General features: G+C 45.9%; 1 protein-coding gene, 1 non-coding gene and 1 pseudogene across 4 annotated transcripts in view; all 3 read left to right on the top strand.

Moving 5' to 3' along the window:
• The window catches only part of G2E3 (G2/M-phase specific E3 ubiquitin protein ligase), an 80868-nt gene that overhangs the window by 47412 nt on the left and 15025 nt on the right, over positions 1 to 18431 (top strand). For all 3 annotated transcript variants that reach the window (XM_063948151.1, XM_063948153.1, XM_063948152.1), the window contains exons 8-9: positions 10306 to 10422; positions 17518 to 17642. In XM_063948151.1, the coding sequence (XP_063804221.1) occupies positions 10306 to 10422; positions 17518 to 17642 (242 nt within the window). The remainder of the gene's footprint in view (positions 1 to 10305; positions 10423 to 17517; positions 17643 to 18431) is intronic.
• On the top strand, positions 1018 to 1125 carry LOC134981615 (U5 spliceosomal RNA; annotated as a pseudogene).
• On the top strand, positions 2762 to 2876 carry LOC134981578 (U5 spliceosomal RNA). The gene has a single exon (XR_010190704.1). It is a non-coding gene; the product is annotated as a U5 spliceosomal RNA (small nuclear RNA).

The following is an 18431-nucleotide window of genomic DNA, read 5'->3' as shown; positions in this document are numbered from 1 at the left end:
GGCCGCTCTCCCAGCACGGTAACCGAGCGGCCGCACGTCACTCAGACGCCGGCCGCTCTCCCAGCCACTGTACGCGAGCGCCGCCCAAGCAGCCACTCTGCGTACCCGGGTCTAAAGCTCCGAGCGGCCGTACGTCACTAAAGACGCCGGCCGCTCTTCCAGCGCTGCACCCGGCCACTGCTGTATGAGGCGCCGCCCGTTCCTAGGGCTCCCCGGCGCACTATACCAGCGCTCCCCGGGTTTCCCCAAGCTCCCTGCACTCGCTTCCGGCGCTGCACAGGGAGAAGCTACATCACAAGCAGCGCGGCTGCGGGGGGGTGACGGTGAGTAAAGCCCATAGCAGCAGCAAAGGCTGCATGGGTTAAGACACTGCTCAGTTCTAAATAAGAGACTGCTCAGTTTTTAAACAAGTTATTGACCCATAGCAGCAGCAAAGGCTGCTTGGGAATAAGATATGTTGGAAATAATACAATTCACTGCAGGCAGTGTTGAGTAAAGCCCATAGCAGCAGAAGGCTGCATGGGGTAAGAGACTGCTTAGTGTTTAAACAGTTAATGAAATAACTGGAAGGCTAACTAAAGCATAAGGCTGCATAATGTATTGTAAACTGCACGGATTTTACTGTATAATAGGCCTGTAACTGTAGAATAGGCTATTAAGCCTATATTTAATGTATAATAGGCTATTAAGCCTATATATTAACGCTGCAGCAGGTAACCTGTCCTGTGATTTTCAGTGGAAGCATGGCATGACGGTCATTTTAATCATTGCTGTTCTTCCAGGTTATAATTCCAGAACATTCCGCCCATACACCTATACTCCACAAGGAGGCGCAGGGGTGTTAGTGGGAATTTTTTGGTTCAGTTTTCACATAAGTCAGCCATGTAATCTGTATTTCTAATTAATTCTAGAACATTCCTGCCCTACATCTCTCAGCCACCAGAGGCGCAGGGAAGTTAGTAGGAATTTGGTTGGGGTTTCATATGCCCATGTGAACTGCTTTTCACATAAAAGAAAATATTTTGATTTCTCTTCATATCGAATAAATCTTTCGTTTTTTGCTAAAGATTTCCGTAGAGAGAAACAAGCTTGAGTTTCATATGAATATGCTGTTCAGCAATAACATATATATATATATGACACATAATAACTTCATTAAGTCGTGCAAGTGTCTGTCTATTGCCTATTATTTTATGGTGTCTGTCTACATAGCGAGTAAGGCTATAGTGCAGACTAAAAATAATTTTAAAAATCCTATGTTAACATTGGCAATTCAAATTAAAAGAGCGGTAACATCGGAGTCTCGGAATGACTCCGCCAGCCCTAACAAAAGACAGTCTTCCAAAGGGCCAATTTCCCTTTGGGTACCAGAGTGTTTATTTCACTCGATTCTATGTCAAATTATAACTACGAGTGAGAAGGGTACATTAGACCAGCACTCAGATAGTGCGGGGGGGTTGTTAACAACCATACATAATCGTTTCCAAAAGGACGCGATCCGCCATTGCTAGATGATTTTCTTTCAAACATTATAAAAACCCAGGATACATTTGGGTCACTAGAATCTATGTATCAAACAATGACGATCACTGGTAAAAGAAGCTGCAGAGTATATCTGTAAAGCTTCTGCTAACGCCGGTTAATTTCATTGTCGCTAGTTAAGCGCGACAAGGCCAGAGCTTGTTTGCTCATAAATTTGATATACTTGTAACGGTATTTTATCCCTTTATGATATTCAGCCATTACCGCATACAGTATATTTGTAACGGCGTTTTATCCCTTTATAAGGAACAGTCACGCCTTGTAACGACAGGACGTTACAGTCAGCAAGCCAGTGGTTTGATGACTTCTTTTACAATTGTGGAAGCGCGTATTTACATGTTACATTTGCGAGGTTTCAGGACTTCAACTCATACAGGTCTCAGCTATTTACAGCTTAAAGGACAAAACTGCCTCTGTCGAACGGTTGGCAGGTTGTCATTTAGTCTTTGCAGGTTTATAAACCAGGCAGTAGTACGCCAACAGAGTCAGAGTTACTTATTCCCCTCTGTTTGAGCAAAACCAAACAGCTCCGTTGCAATATCAATCAGCAAGTCATTTACTACAGTTAGAAAATGGATTTTCTGCGGTTAGTATTTGCTTATTGGAGCCACACAATTGCATAATTGCATTTGAATGCGTATTTACCCAGTCCGGTTTGTTCTTCACAGGTTCTAGCGGTTGCAAATCGCCACAACCATTAACCATTTCATGTCTACCGTTGCTTATCGCTTTGGGTATTTACCAAAGTGAGGTTGGGATGATAGCTCATCTCACATAAGAACTCTGTCTCAACAAAGTTCCTTTAACTTGCGCTACTAAGGTATACTGCGGTAGCAGATCAAGTTCGAAAACAATCACATCTAATTCCGTCTAAACGATGTCAATGCCTAGGTAAGATGATAAATACGGTAAATCAAAGACTTTTACCTACTACACCAGCAATAACAAATGTACGTCTAGTAATTAGTGCAAAACACGCACACTAGCGGTACATTGGTGTATTCACCTATTAAGAATAAAGTTGTGTTTTCAATTTAGTTCGCCACCCTTCACTCGCGTTTCCCACAGAGGGAAAAGGGTGCATATACTCTGGACGACAGTCGCAGAGGGTCAGGATTTGTAGTTAAAATCAGCAACAAAGATTGCTGTCGATAAAGGTCCTAGAACTCTGTGCATTTTACAATGCAATACATGATTCGCTTTCAGTCTGACCAGGTATATACTCTGGTTTCTCTTCAGAACGAATAAATCTTTCGCCTTTTACTAAAGATTTCTGTGGAGAGGAACAACCATGAGTTTCAGGTAAATGTTTGATGCCTGTCTCACGCTGGCCTTAAGCAGTCAAACAAGGCAACGGCAGTTGCATACACAACAACCAGTGAGAACCAAAAAGCCGCATGGTAATGCGGCATGTGACTCAAATCCTCAATGGCTTAGAACACCATTATGTGAAAATGTCAAGAGATCATTACGTGAGTGGACATCTGTTAGACAGAGGATCTCACCCGTCAGGATTTGGATCCTGAAAACTGGACATTAAATCCAGAGGTGTTTCATATGCGAGTCCACAGAAGGGGGTTACCCTCAAGTATACATGATGGCATCTCGCCACAATTACAAAAGCTCAGTATGTGTACAAAACAGATCACAAGGGCAGTGGCGGTGGAGTCTCTCACATTCATGTGGTCATTCAGCATCGTGTATCTGGCTCCACCAGTTTCCGCTGCTCTCTCCGTTGTCAAAACGGCTCATAAGACAGTTTGTCACAGTCATACTGGTGGTAGCTCATGGGTTTCGGAGAAGTTTGCTTCTCGAATTTTCAAGGAATACTTGCACACGATCTTGGCCCGCTCATAATACGTCCAACCTGTTACATCAGGGAACGTTAGTTTACCCATAGTTACCTATGTACCTATTATCTATGTACCGCAGCTGCGGTTGACGGGGTGAGGGTGCAGACCGCCCTCTTAAGAAATTGAGCATTACAGTATCGGTTATACTAACCATGTTACGAAATAGTAAGCCGTTTAAGGCAGCTCATTTTTACAAAATTTCGTGGGCTTACATAGGTTGTAAACCTCGGAAGTTTCCAACATCATCCTTCAAGTAACCCGTATTCTGTTAAACGGGGTGGAATGGAAAACTGCGTTGATCTGCACGAAGAGTGCAGGTATCTGTGTGGTAAACTTATTTTCAAAGACGTTTGCCTCTATTGGCGTCTGTACACATCTTTCTACAAGGTGTCATCAAAGTTCACACTCTATTTATCCCACCTACAGCGCCAGGCGACTTGAAGTTGGGTTCAGATTTCTTACAGTTTTCATATTTTGAACCCTTTCAACAAATGGGAATTAAGTTTCTCACTTTGGAAAACAATTTTCTTATAGCCTTGGCTTCGGCAAGGGTTTTGTTTTCATATTTGGGTGCCTTGTATTCCAAGCCACCGTATTTGAGTTTTCTCATGACAAAGCAGATCTTCGGACGAATCACGCTTTCGTATTCTTCACATCAATATACCAATAGGGGTTCCTGTGTGGACAGCACATTCTAGAATTCTGAATGTGGTACACGCATTACGCGTTTATATATGTCCCGAACGTCAACAGTACGTGATATGAATACGTTGTTTGTTCTCTATGATACTGCCAACTGGGGTTAGCCAGTTTCTTAGCAGACATTATCCAGTTGGGTAATAATAATGACTACAAGTCAGGTTTACTTTAAGGCTAAGTTACAATCGCCTACGTCAGTAATAGCTCATCCCACAGGTTCTGTGGGAATGTCAGACCCAGTGGGTCGTGGAGTGTCTAAAACGCGGCTATATAGCCTTCATGTGCACCATGTTTGTGCACGTTTACACGTTATAAATGGTGGCGCCATCAGCATCTAGCTTTGGGCTGCCTACTGTTACAAGTATCAAACAGCTCTCCCGCCCACGAGGGAAGCTTTGGTACGTCCCAAGAGTACTCCAGTGACCCCTAGTGGATGATAAAGAAAATAGGATTTTGGTACTTACCAGGTAAATCCTTTTCTTTGAATCCATAGGGGGCACTGGACGCCCACCCAGAGCAGTTTTACCGGGGTTGTTTTAAGCTCAAGGGAGCTTAGGGTAACAAGTTTTACTTCATTGATATTAAGCTCAGAGGAGCTTATGGTAACACATTTTCACCGATTGGTTCAAATTATAAAGTTCTATCGGTTATGGTGTCAACTGTTTAGTTGACAGTAAGGTTATGGGTCAACATTGTGTTGTCCGTTATGTTATAGGTATTCTCCATTGTCAACCTCTCTATCGTTCCTGTTCGCTCAGTAAAAAACACTGAGGTCGTACACTGAGGTACTCGGGGATATGGAGGGGGGGGAGGGTCCTAAATTTAAATATTCAGTGCCCTTGTTCGGCTACGCCCGTCCATATCCCAAGAGTACTCCAGTGCCCCCTATGGATTCAAAGAAAAGGATTTACCTGGTAAGTACCAAAATCCTATTTTTCTTTCAGAAACAATTGTCTTCTTTCCCTGCGGTCCAGACGTTCTTGAAGGGTGTTCTTCATATCCAAGCTCCCTTTGTGCCTCCCACGGCACCTTGGGATCTCAATTTGGTTCAGCAATTCCTCCAAACAGACTGCTTCAAGGCAGTCTTTTGCACGCTGGATCAGGCTCCGTACCCTACATGCTTATTCCATGGCAGGTTTGCGGATTCCGAAATCTGTACAGGCCCACTCTACTAGCTCGGGGGGTTCCTCTTGGGCGGCTGCCCGGGGTGTCTCGGCATTACAGCTCTGCCGAGCAGCTACTTGGTCGGGTTCGAACACGTTTGCCAAGTTTTACAAGTTTGATAACTTGGCCTCTGAGGAACTTCAGTCTGGTGAATGAGTACTGCTAGAACCTCGGCACTCTCCCACCCGTTTTGGGAGCTTTTGTACTTCCCCATGGTACTAAATGGATTCCCAGTATCCTCTAGGACGTAAGAGAAAATAGGATTTTAATTACCTACTGGTAAATCCTTTTCTTGTAGTCCGTAGGGGATACTGGGCGCCCGCCCGGTGCTTTGTTTTTCCTGCACGGATGCTTGTTTACCGGTTTGGTTCAGCTGTTGCTGTACCTGTTTTCACATTTGGTTAGCATGGTTTTCCTCTTGTTCTGGTTGTGCTGGTTCGAAATCTCACCACTTTTCTTTTCTATTTCCGTCTCTCAAAGTGTGTCAGTCTCCTCGGGCACAGTTTCCTAGACTGGGTCTGGTAGGAGTGGCATAGAGGGAGGAGCCAGCACACGTTATCAAACTTCCATAATGCCCATGGCTCCAAATGGACCCGTCTATACCCCATGGTACTAAATGGATTCCCAGTATCCCCTACGGACTACGAGAAAAGGATTTACCGGTAGATAATTAAAATCCTATTTTATTTTATGTCTGTCTTTTTTTTTTTTTTTTTAGAATTTATTTTTCTCTTAACTATAGCCCTATCCCACCTGTCAGAAAGGAGGGTGCAGTCTTAATTGAGGTGTACTTTAACAGTACATGGAGATTAAGATCCCAGTGGAAGGTATCTGCATCTCTTACAGAAGGTCTCTAACAGTGAGTAACAAGCTGCGCCTACGATATACTATATAGATTCCCCGTTGAACTGTCTCTGCGCTGGCAGAGAGACAGCTACGGAGCGGAGCAGTGGGACAGCGCGGCTTAGCTGGCTCGTGGGCAGTGCGCACAGCAGAGCTGCTTGGCGGCTTTTCCTCTATCGTCACCGCTGTACAAGACGCTGCTGACAGATCATATAGTAGTAGTAACGCAGCCAGACAGAAGCTAGCGGGTACATTCCATAGGAGAGCTCATTTGCAGCCTTCAGTGAGTGCATTGGGCGTGCTTACAGGCAGGAGGGACCTCGCTGCAGGGAAACCTAGCAGCGAGGTGAACAAGATTTTTCAATTGCGGCTATTTTGGTTAGATAAATTAGGCGCAACGGCTAGAGCGGGCTGTCTACTAATAGGGGAGGCAGAGTTTAAAAGCACTCCTCCTGTTTTTAAGGCAGCAGACATGTTATACTGCATTAGCAGGCTGTGGGAAACAAATTAAGGTTTGTTATTAGCACTGACTAGTTAAATGACTGTTATAGATAGATATAGATATGTATCTATATCTTCCAAGGGATGCTGCTGACAGGTTCTACGGAAGAGGGAGCTTCAGAAGCCTCAACCCTGTCACATATCAACTAAACTCAACAGTTGGTAGGAGGAGGTTTGTACAAGTCTAGCTGTTTTTTGTTTTTGCAAATTTTTTATTCTCTTCCAGCTTTGCGACTAAAAAGATAATTTCATTGCTCCCAATATCCCTGCAGCTTTCTCTCCATCTATACCAATAGAGTGAAAACACGGCTGTTTGGAGTGTGTGTGTGAGGGTTGGACATGGCGTCTAAACCACCAACCAAAACCACAATAATATGGCTTTAGGGGTATTGCGACACACATTTGGGAATGTACGATCATCCCGGGAGCAGTGCTACATTAAGATCGTGGAAAAATGCCCTGGAGGAAAATTCTAAGGAGATGGCGTAATCCCGCAGACAACAGTAGAATAGACAACAATAGAATGGGCCACCAGTTTCTCAAACTGTGGAGGAATTCCTCATTAGGCTTAATTCAGTGGCACATTGCATTGGACTGGTTAACGGAACTGAGCTCACAGTGCCTGGAGGCGGGGTTATAGAGGAGGCCCCAATGCGTCCTGGTACAGTCTAAAGCTTTAGCCTATTGGTGCCTGGATCAAGATCCATCTCTACACCCCGATGTTTCCCTGTGGAACCAATGTACCTCGCAGAAAGAGATTTAATCATGGTAAGTCTACCATAAATCTCTTTTTCTGAACCGACCTCACAGTCCGCTCTTTACGACAGGCCTTTTTAGGTGACCTCAAAAAGCGAGGGTGTTAGACAGGGCTATTCAAAAGTTATTTCAGGCGGAAGTATTTTATGCTTGTCCCGTCGTCTCAAAGAGGAACAGTATTTTATTCAAATCTTTTTGTAGTGCTAAAACCGGATGTGTATCTCAAACCAATCCTCATTTTAAATGTGTTTAAATCAATTCCTGACGGTTTACAGAATCAAGATGGAATCAATACAGTCAGTTATTGCGGGATTGGAGCAACGGGAGTTCATGGTGTCCATGGACATAAAGGACGCCTACCTCCATGTCCAGATTTTGGACCCTGCACCAAGCCTATTTACGGTTTGCAGTGGACAACTCATCAGTTCAGAGCTCTACCGTTTGGCCTAATATCAGACCCGAGAGTCTTAAGGCTCATGGCAGTCATGGTAACGAAATTGAGATTGTTAGGGTAAAGATAATACAGTATCTGGACAACCTTCTAATCAAGGTTCCCTTTCAGGACCAGTTGTTCTGGGATGCTCAGATCAGTCATCGGTTTCTAATTCAAGGCTGGATCATAAACGTCAAAAAATTCAATCTGCAACTGATGCAGAAGATTGAATTTCTAGGTCTCATTTTAGATACAATACAAATGAAGGCGTTTCTCCCAGAATACAAGATTCGAGACTTCAAGGAGGTGGTACGTCAGGTTCTACAGAACCAGACTGTCTCTGCTTATTTGTATATGGATTCTAAGAAAGATGGTGGCATCCTTCGAAGCGATCCAATACAGCAAACTACATTCCAGATCCTTTCAGCTGAATCTGATTGCTCAGGGGGCAGGCATGCGTTTACTTCTTCACCGAAGGATTCACTTATTGCCCCAAGCCAGGACCTTGTTAATTTGGTGGTCAGTCCACAGGAACATAGCGGCGGGAAAGGGGTTTGGAATTTGGGATTGAAAAATTTTAACAGATGCCAGTCTCAGAAAATGGGGAACAGTACTGGACAGCCATCAGTTTCAGGGAAGATGGTCACCGCAGGAGAGCAGTCTCCCAATAAATGTACTGGAGCTAAGAGCACTTTACAATGCACTTCTTCTGGCGGAAGACCTAGTATGGGCTCATCACGTGAGAGTGCGGTCGAACAATGTGACGGCGACATCATACATAAACAGTCGGAGGAACAAGAAGCCACATGGCTTTAACCCTCCGTCAGGCGCACCTCTGGGACTCCCTGGTTCAGTCGCAGTGCGCCTGACAGGCACTTGTTAGAAAATCGTCATTAGCACCTAATTAACTCAATTCTAACGCTCTTAAAGTGATCAGTGACCTTCATTAGGACGTACAAAGAGAGAAATCGTAGGTTTTACGGGCCATTTCCGTAGAAAATCTGAAGCAAAATAGAGCGAACACGAACATGAGGATAAGTTTGGGCGCAGTGTGCCTGAGAGGCCACCCTGGGCAAACCTACATGGTTCTGCAAAATATCCATAACCTTTGTAATTTTCATTCATAAAGTGAGCAAAATAAGCAATTAATAGATGAAAATAAAAGGAAAAACCAACCTTCAAAAGTCTGAGCTCAGTGTGCCTGAGAGGCCAGGAGGGTCACTACTGCACTCCACGCATGCTGCTGGAAAACTGGGTAGGGGGGTTTTGAACAGCACCTAGAGATAAGAAGGTACTAGGAGGGACATGCACCTGCGCTCGAATTTTGGAGATTGGCTGTTTTCGAGCCTGTGGAAAGGGCAGTTTTAAAATGAGCTAGAAAGCAGTCTTGCTCCTAGCTTTAGCATCAGCGACAAGAGTCTTAATAGGTGCCCTGTCGTGTAAAAGTCCTTTCCTAATTGTTTATGAAGACAGAGTGGAGCATCGTACAAAAGCAGAGTTTTTACCTAGGGTGGTTACGGTTTTCCACATAAACCAGCCGAGTGTGGTCCCCTCCTTCCAAGGATTGCCAAAGGGGGACTTGTCTTTGGATGTGGTCAGATCCTTATGGGTCTACGTGCAGGCTACGAATTCTAGTAGAAAGTCTGACGCTTTGTTTGTACTGTAGGATGGACCCAGGAGGGGTTGGCCGACTTCAATACGAACCTTGGCCAGATGAATACGACTAACCATCAAACGGGCATATATTTCTTGGGGTAATAGATTTCCTTGTCCATATCTGTAGGAGCTTCATGGACTGCGGCTAGAGGAGCTTCCACTACCCAGTTTTGCAGAGCTGCAATGTGGTCATCAGCACATGCGTTCACTTGCTTCTACAAGTTTGATACATTTGCATCTAGAGATGCAAGTTTTTTACTTTTTTTTTTTTTTTTTTTTTTTTCCAGGCTTCGGACAGCACTCCCACCCGTGGTAGTATCTTTGGGACGTCCCCAGCTGTACTAGATCTCCAGTGTCCCCTGGTGGATGAACGAGAAAAGAGGATTTTGATACTTAATGATAAATCCGTTTCTCGGAATCCACTCGGGGACACTGCACGCCCGCCTCGGTGCTGTCAACCTGCGTGTTCTTGTAAAAAAAATACTTCAAACGGTTTAGTTATCGTGTTATTAGTTCTTGTTTGCTGTTTGACGTGTTGATACGGTTGGTTCCTTCCCGTATGGCATAGAGTTTTCATGTTCCCTCTTCTCTCCGTCAGTTTTTCAAACTGGAGGGATTATGGGGCGTGAAGGGAGAGGAGCCAGCTGTGCATAATTTTGTTTTATAGATTGTGCTACCTCCGTTCTGCATCCTTAACACCCCAGCTGTACTAGATCTCCAGTGTCCCCGAGTGGATTCAGAGAAATGGATTCATCAGTATGTGCAAAAAATCCTCTTATGTTGTGATTCATAGAACTTCTTAGTGTTTCAGTGTAAATGGACTCCTTAACCTATCTTATTTTCCTGTAATTTCCTTAGAGATGCAGCATGGGAACTGGAGGAGAACGCTTTCCAGGAGCTTTTAGTTAGATATCAGCGCTGTGATGTTGAGAAGTGTATTTGTCGTAAGGGACGGGAATATAATAAACTGGAGAGGTTAGTGTCCTCTGCATATTAGTTCAGTATTTATCTGGTGTATAAATTGAGCAAACTATTTTTGAGCATTAAAATTCATGCAATCTCCTTTTTTATTTTTTGTGTGTGTAGATCATTAATTACTGCACTTGCTTTAATAAAATTACTTCTACCCCTTTCAGACCGCCAGCTTTTAACACGGGTTATTGCACATAAGAGTGCATAACCCATTTTGCGGTGCTGTCTGAAAGGGTCCAGTTGAAATCTGGCTCGAGTGACCTGGGAGGAACACGTTTTCAACCCGGTATGATATGCTGTGTGAACGGGAAAGCCGGGTCAATGCGACCGTTTCCTGTTCACACTGTGTGTGATTATCTGAACTCCAAGCGCAGCTTCCCCCGCACGTGTCACCGCTGACATCACCAACCCGACAATATGCCTGGTTGGGGACAGCGGCTCACAAGGTGCTCAGGCAGGTCGCACCCGTGTACAGCTCCTAGGTACGGCCTGCCTCAGGTGGTATGAAAGGACTATTCTTGAGTTCAGGTGCCTAAAAAAATTTTTTCTCTAACGTCCTAAGTGGATGCTGGGACTCCGTAAGGATCATGGGGAATAGCGGCTCCGCAGGAGACAGGGCACAAAATAAAAGCTTGAGATATCAGGTGGTGTGCACTGGCTCCTCCCCCTATGACCCTCCTCCAAGCCAGTTAGATTTTTGTGCCCGGCCGAGAAGGGTGCAAACTAGGTAGCTCTCCAGAGCTGCTTAGAATAAAAGTTTAGTTAGGTTTTTTTATTTTCAGTGAGTCCTGCTGGCAACAGGCTCACTGCATCGTGGGACTAAGGGGAGAAGAAGCGAACTCACCTGAGTGCAGAGTGGATTGGGCTTCTTAGGCTACTGGACGTTAGCTCCAGAGGGACGATCACAGGTTCAGCCTGGATGGGTCACCGGAGCCGCGCCGCCGTCCCCCTTACAGAGCCAGAAGAGACGAAGGTCCGGTGAAAGCGGCGGCAGAAGACATCCTGTCTTCAAGACTAAGGTAGCGCACAGCACCGCAGCTGTGCGCCATTGCTCTCAGCACACTTCACACTCCGGTCACTGAGGGTGCAGGGCGCTGGGGGGGAGCGCCCTGAGACGCAATATAACACACATATACCTTAGCTGGCAAAAGGAATACATCACATATAGCTCCAGGGCTATATGGATGTATTTTTCCCCCTGCCATTTTACACAAAAAAGCGGGAGTTAAGGACGTCGTGAAGGGGCGGGGCCTATCTCCTCAGCACACTGGCGCCATTATTCCCTCACAGCTCCGCTGGAAGGACGGCTCCCTGATTCTCCCCTGCAGTACTGCATCTGATTCAGGGTAAAAAAGAGAAGGGGGGGCATTTTGGCAGCAAATAACTAGATTAACAGCAGCTATAAGGGATTAACACTTATATAAGGTTATCCCTATATATATATATATATATATATATATATAGCGCTGGGTGTGTGCTGGCAGACTCTCCCTCTGTCTCTCCAAAGGGCTAAGTAGGGTCCTGTCCTCTATCAGAGCATTCCCGGTGTGTGCTGTGTGTCGGTACGCGTGTGTCGACATGTATGAGGAGGAGAATGAGGTGGAGGCGGAGCAGTTGCCTGTGTTAGTGATGTCACCCCCTAGGGAGTCGACACCTGACTGGATGATTGTGTTTAAGCAATTAAGTGATAATGTCAGCAATTTACAAAAAACTGTTGACGACATGAGAAAGCCGGCAAATCAATTAGTGCCTGTTCAGGCGTCTCAGACACCCTCAGGGGCCCTAAAACGGCCGCTACCTCAGTGGGTCGACACGGATCCAGATACAGATACTGAATCTAGTGTCGACGGTGACGAGACAAACGTAATGTCCAGTAGGGCCACACGTTACATGATCACGGCAATGAAAGAGGCATTGAACCTTTCTGACACTACAAATACCTCAAAGGCGGGTATTATGTGGGGTGTGAAAAAACTGCCAATAGTTTTTCCTGAGTCTGAGGAAATAAATGAGGTGTGTGATAAAGCGTGGGTTTCCCCCGATAAAAAAACAGCTAATTTCTAATAAGTTATTAGCACTATACCCTTTCCCGCCAGAGGTTAGGGCACGGTGGGAAACACCCCCTAGGGTAGATAAGGCGCTCACACGTTTATCTAAACAAGTAGCGTTACCGTCCCCTGATACGGCCACCCTCAAAGAACCAGCTGATAGGAGGCTGGAAAATATCCTGAAAAGTATATACACACATACTGGTGTTATACTGCGACCAGCAATCGCATCAGCCTGGATGTGCAGTGCTGGAGTCGCATGGGCGGATTCCCTGACTGAGAATATTGATACCCTGGATAGGGACAATATTCTGTTAACTATAGAACATTTAAAGGATGCATTGCTATATATGCGTGATGCGCAGAGGGATATTTGTACCCTGGCATCAAGAGTAAGCGCAATGTCCATCTCTGCCAGAAGAGCATTATGGACCAGACAGTGGTCAGGGGACGCAGATTCCAAACGGCACATGGAAGTATTGCCGTATAAGGGGGAGGAGTTATTTGGGGCTGGTCTAACAGACCTGGTGGCCACGGCAACGGCTGGAAAATCCACCTTTTTACCCCAGGTTACTTCACATCAACAGAAAAAGACACAGTCTTTTCAAACTCAGTCCTTTCGTTCCCATAAGTACAAGCGAGCAAAAGGTCACTCTTTTCTGCCCAAGGGCAGAGGAAGAGGAAAAAGGCAGCACCATGCAGCCGCTTCCCAGGAGCAGAAGCCCTCCCCTGCTTCTGCCAAGTCTTCAGCATGACGCTGGGGCTTTACAAGCAGACTCAGACACGGTGGGGGCCCGTCTCAAGAATTTCAACGCGCAGTGGGCTCACTCGCAAGTGGATCCCTGGATTCTACAGGTAGTATCACAGGGGTACAAACTGGAATTCGAGGCGTTTCCTCCTCATCGGTTCCTGAAGTCTGCTTTACCAAAGTCTCCCTCCGACAGGGAGGCAGTTCTGGAAGCCATTCACAAGCTGTACTCCCAGCAGGTGATAATCAAGGTACCCCTCTTACAACAGGGGAAGGGGTATTATTCCACACTATTTGTGGTACCGAAGCCGGACGGCTCGGTGAGACCAATATTAAATCTAAAATCTTTGAACACTTACATAAAAAGGTTCAAATTCAAGATGGAGTCACTCAGAGCGGTGATAGCGAACCTGGAAGAGGGGGACTATATGGTGTCGCTGGACATCAAGGATGCTTATCTCCACGTCCCAATATATCCTTCTCACCAAGGGTACCTCAGGTTTGTAGTACAAAACTGTCATTATCAGTTTCAGACGCTGCCGTTTGGATTGTCCACGGCGCCTCGGGTCTTTACCAAGGTAATGGCCGAAATGATGATTCTTCTACGAAGAAAAGGCATCTTAATTATCCCTTACTTGGACGATCTCCTGATAAGGGCAAGAACCAAGGAACAGTTAGAAGTCGGAGTGGCACTATCTCAGGTAGTGCTAAGTCAGCACGGATGGATTCTAAATATTCCAAAATCGCAGCTGATTCCAACGACACGTCTACTGTTCTTAGGAATGATTCTGGACACAGTCCAGAAGAAGGTGTTTCTCCCGGAGGAGAAGGCCAGGGAGTTATCCGAGCTAGTCAGGAACCTCCTAAAACCAGGACAGGTCTCAGTGCATCAGTGCACAAGGGTCCTGGGAAAGATGGTGGCTTCTTACGAAGCGATTCCATTCGGAAGATTCCATGCAAGAACTTTTCAGTGGGATCTACTGGGAAAATGGTCCGGATCGCATCTTCAGATGCATCAACGGATAACCCTGTCGCCAAGGACAAGGGTGTCTCTCCTGTGGTGGCTTCAGAGGGCTCATCTACTAGAGGGCCGCAGATTTGGCATTCAGGATTGGATCCTGGTAACCACGGATGCCAGCCTGAGAGGCTGGGGAGCAGTCACACAGGGAAGGAATTTCCAGGGCTTGTGGTCAAGCATGGAAACATCTCTTCATATAACCATTCTAGAACTAAGGGCCATTTACAATGCCTTAATTCAAGCAAAACCTCTGCTTCAGGGTCAGGCGGTGTTGATCCAGTCGGACAACATCACGTCAGTCGCCCACATAAACAGACAGGGCGGCAGGAGGGCAATGGCAGAAACTGCAAGGATTCTTCGCTGGGCGGAAAATCATGTGATAGCACTGTCAGCAGTGTTCATTCCGGGAGTGGACAACTGGGAAGCAGACTTCCTCAGCAGACACGACCTTCACCCGGGAGAGTGGGGACTTCACCCAGAAGTCTTCCACCAAATTGTAAACCGTTGGGAAAGACCAAAGGTGGACATGATGGCGTCACGTCTAAACAAAAAACTGGACAGATATTGCGCCAGGTCAAGGGACCCTCAGGCAATAGCAGTGGACGCTCTGGTAACGCCGTGGGTGTACCAGTCAGTGTATGTATTCCCTCCTCTGCCCCTCATACCGAAAGTATTGAGAATCATAAGAAGGAGAGGAGTAAGAACTATACTCGTGGTTCTGGATTGGCCAAGAAGGTCTTGGTACCCGGAACTTCAAGAGATGCTCACGGACGAACCGTGGCCTCTACCTCTAAGACAGGACCTGCTACTGCAGGGGCCTTGTCTGTTCCAAGACTTACCGCGGCTGCGTTTGACGGCATGGCGGTTGAACGCCGGATCCTGAAGGACAAGGGCATTCCAGAAGAAGTCATCCCTACTCTGGTAAAAGCCAGAAAGGAAGTAACCGCAAAACATTATCACCGCATTTGGCGTAAATATGTTGCGTGGTGTGAGGCCAAGAAGGCCCCTACACAGGAATTTCAACTGGGTCGTTTCTTGCATTTCCTGCAAACAGGACTGTCTATGGGCCTAAAATTAGGGTCCATTAAGGTTCAAATTTCGGCCCTGTCGATATTCTTCCAGAAAGAACTGGCTTCAGTACCTGAAGTTCAGACATTTGTGAAAGGGGTGCTGCACATACAGCCTCCTTTTGTGCCTCCAGTGGCACCTTGGGATCTCAATGTTGTGTTGAGATTTCTAAAATCACACTGGTTTGAACCATTGTCTACGGTAGATTTAAAATATCTCACGTGGAAGGTGTCGATGCTGTTGGCCTTGGCTTCAGCTAGGCGTGTGTCAGAATTGGCGGCTTTATCATGTAAAAGCCCTTACCTAAATTTTCATTCTGACAGGGCGGAATTGAGGACTCGTCCTCAATTTCTACCTAAGGTGGTTTCTGCATTTCACATGAACCAACCTATTGTGGTACCTGCGGCTACTAGGGACTTAGAGGACTCTAAGTTGCTGGACGTTGTCAGGGCCTTGAAAATATGTTTCCAGGACGGCTGGAGTCAGGAAAACTGACTCGCTGTTTATCCTGTATGCACCCAACAAGCTGGGTGCTCCTGCTTCAAAGCAGACGATTGCTCGTTGGATTTGTAGTACAATTCAGCTTGCACATTCCGTGGCAGGATTGCCACAGCCAAAATCAGTAAAAGCCCATTCCACAAGGAAAGTGGGCTCATCTTGGGCGGCTGCCCGAGGGGTCTCGGCTTTACAACTTTGCCGAGCAGCTACTTGGTCAGGGGCAAACACGTTTGCTAAATTCTACAAATTTGATACCCTGGCTAAGGAGGACCTGGAGTTCTCTCATTCGGTGCTGCAGAGTCATCCGCACTCTCCCGCCCGTTTGGGAGCTTTGGTATAATCCCCATGGTCCTTACGGAGTCCCAGCATCCACTTAGGACGTTAGAGAAAATAAGATTTTACTTACCGATAAATCTATTTCTCGTAGTCCGTAGTGGATGCTGGGCGCCCATCCCTAGTGCGGATTGTCTGCAATACTTGTATATAGTTATTGTTACAAAAAATTCGGGTTATTATTGTTGAGCCATCCTTTCAGAGGCTCCTTTAAATTTATCATACTGTTAACTGGGTTCAGATCACGAGTTGTACGGTGTGATTGGTGTGGCTGGTATGAGTCTTACCCGGGATTCAATATCCTTCCTTATTATGTACGCTCGTCCGGGCACAGTATCCTAACTGGCTTGGAGGAGGGTCATAGGGGGAGGAGCCAGTGCACACCACCTGATATCTCAAGCTTTTATTTTGTGCCCTGTCTCCTGCGGAGCCGCTATTCCCCATGGTCCTTACGGAGTCCCAGCATCCACTACGGACTACGAGAAATAGATTTATCGGTAAGTAAAATCTTATTTTTTTTTTTTAAATCCATACATAGCAGATAATCTGGCTGTTACTTTTTGTTTTGTTTTTTAAATATAATCTTCTTCTACTTGGGCTACTTTGCATCCTTATTACCAGAGTCCCTTTCTAACCTACTGTATGATAAATAATCCATTACAATCAGTCAGACACTTGTGTTAACGTTGATTGTAGTGGAGTGATTAAAGCTAATTGTTTTTGTGCACTGTGGTAATAAATAATCATTTATTCTGTAATCAAGAGAAAAATGTCAATAGCCCTTGTTTGAAATCATAGAAGCCACGCGCTAAGATCGGGGAACTGCACTGAGCCCTGTTTCTCGGCTTTTTGCATTACGAAAGGGAGTGCATAACCGTTCTGGTCACTTGAGTCAGTCCATAGGTTGTATAGTAGTGATCAGTAACCAGGAGGGGTTAGCATGCCAGCACCACACTCTGAGCCCTTCTCCTTTTACAGAACAAGACTTCTGCTTATACTGCACGTCTTATTCCCATTGTTACAATGAAATGGTCATGCGATCTGGTATATACTTGCTTGTACTAATGGCAACCAATCTAAAAATAAATACAAATTCTTGTGCAGCGATTCTTGGCTGGGCTGGTCGGTTGGTGCATATCTGGTTTGTACCTTTATTTGAATTGCATAACGATTTGTACTATATGTAAGCTTCACTTACAGCTGAGTGAAATCGCTTATTCACCTGTATGATAGAGACATACATGGGCAGAGTCCTCCTACACTATGACCTCAAATTTGAATGGGGTGGTTTTTGCAAAACATAACTGCCCCTTTCACATGCTTTAATATGACCCTGGAGTGTGTAAGTGATTCATGCCAGCATGTCGTGCTTATTTCCCCTACAGTAAGTGGGAAGTTGTGCGCTGCCAGTGCTGCGGGTCCAGTGGTGCGCATATGGCTTGTGCTTCCATTCAGCAAGTGAACCAGAACTGGGAGTGCACAGACTGTCAAAGCATCAGCTGCTCTCCAGGTAACTAGATGCCTCCCTATCTTTACAGTGTTTTTACGGTTCTGTAGTTTGCACTTCACGCTGCTTTCAGAGTCCACAGTAGTGTCCATAGGATATACATTGGGTTGTAGGTGGCGCTGGAGGATCGGGCACCAAACGGTTAAAGCTTTTGGGGCTCCCAGCAATCATCGGTACAGCTCCTTATAACCCAGGGAACTCAGTTTTTTGTTTGGTGCTGCAGGAGCCGCAACAATGTAAAAAACGGTGTGGCTGTTTTTCAGCCACAAAGCTTTTCTCTTACGTCCTAGACGATACTGGGGATCCATTTAGTACCATGGGGGTATAGACGGGTCCACTAGGAGCCATGGGCACTTTAAGAATTTGATAGTTTGGGCTGGCTCCTCCCTCTATGCCCCTCCTACCAGACTCTGTTTAGAAAATGTTCCCAGAGGAGTCGGTCACGCTTATGGAAGCTCCAGAAAAATTTTCTGCATTTATTTTTAGCTCACGTCCTAGAGGATGCTGGGGTCCACATTAGTACCACGGGGTATAGTCTGGTCCACCAGGAGCCATTGGCACTTTAAGAGTTTGAGAGTGTGGGCTGGCTACTCCCGATATGCCCCTCCTACCAGACTCGGTTTAGAAAATGTGCCCGGAGAGCTGGTCACAGCTAGGGGAGCTTTACAGAGCTTTTTTTAGAGTTTATTATTTTACAGGGAGGCTGCTGGCAACAGCCTCCCTGCAGCGAGGGACTAATGGGGGGAGCAGTGTCTGCTCTGCGGAGTCTGAGGCACTGTTTTCGCTGACTGG

Source organism: Pseudophryne corroboree, chromosome 12, assembly GCF_028390025.1.
Source record: "Pseudophryne corroboree isolate aPseCor3 chromosome 12, aPseCor3.hap2, whole genome shotgun sequence".
Classification (NCBI taxonomy): Eukaryota; Metazoa; Chordata; class Amphibia; order Anura; family Myobatrachidae; genus Pseudophryne; species Pseudophryne corroboree.
This window is presented reverse-complemented; position numbering and strand designations above follow the sequence as displayed.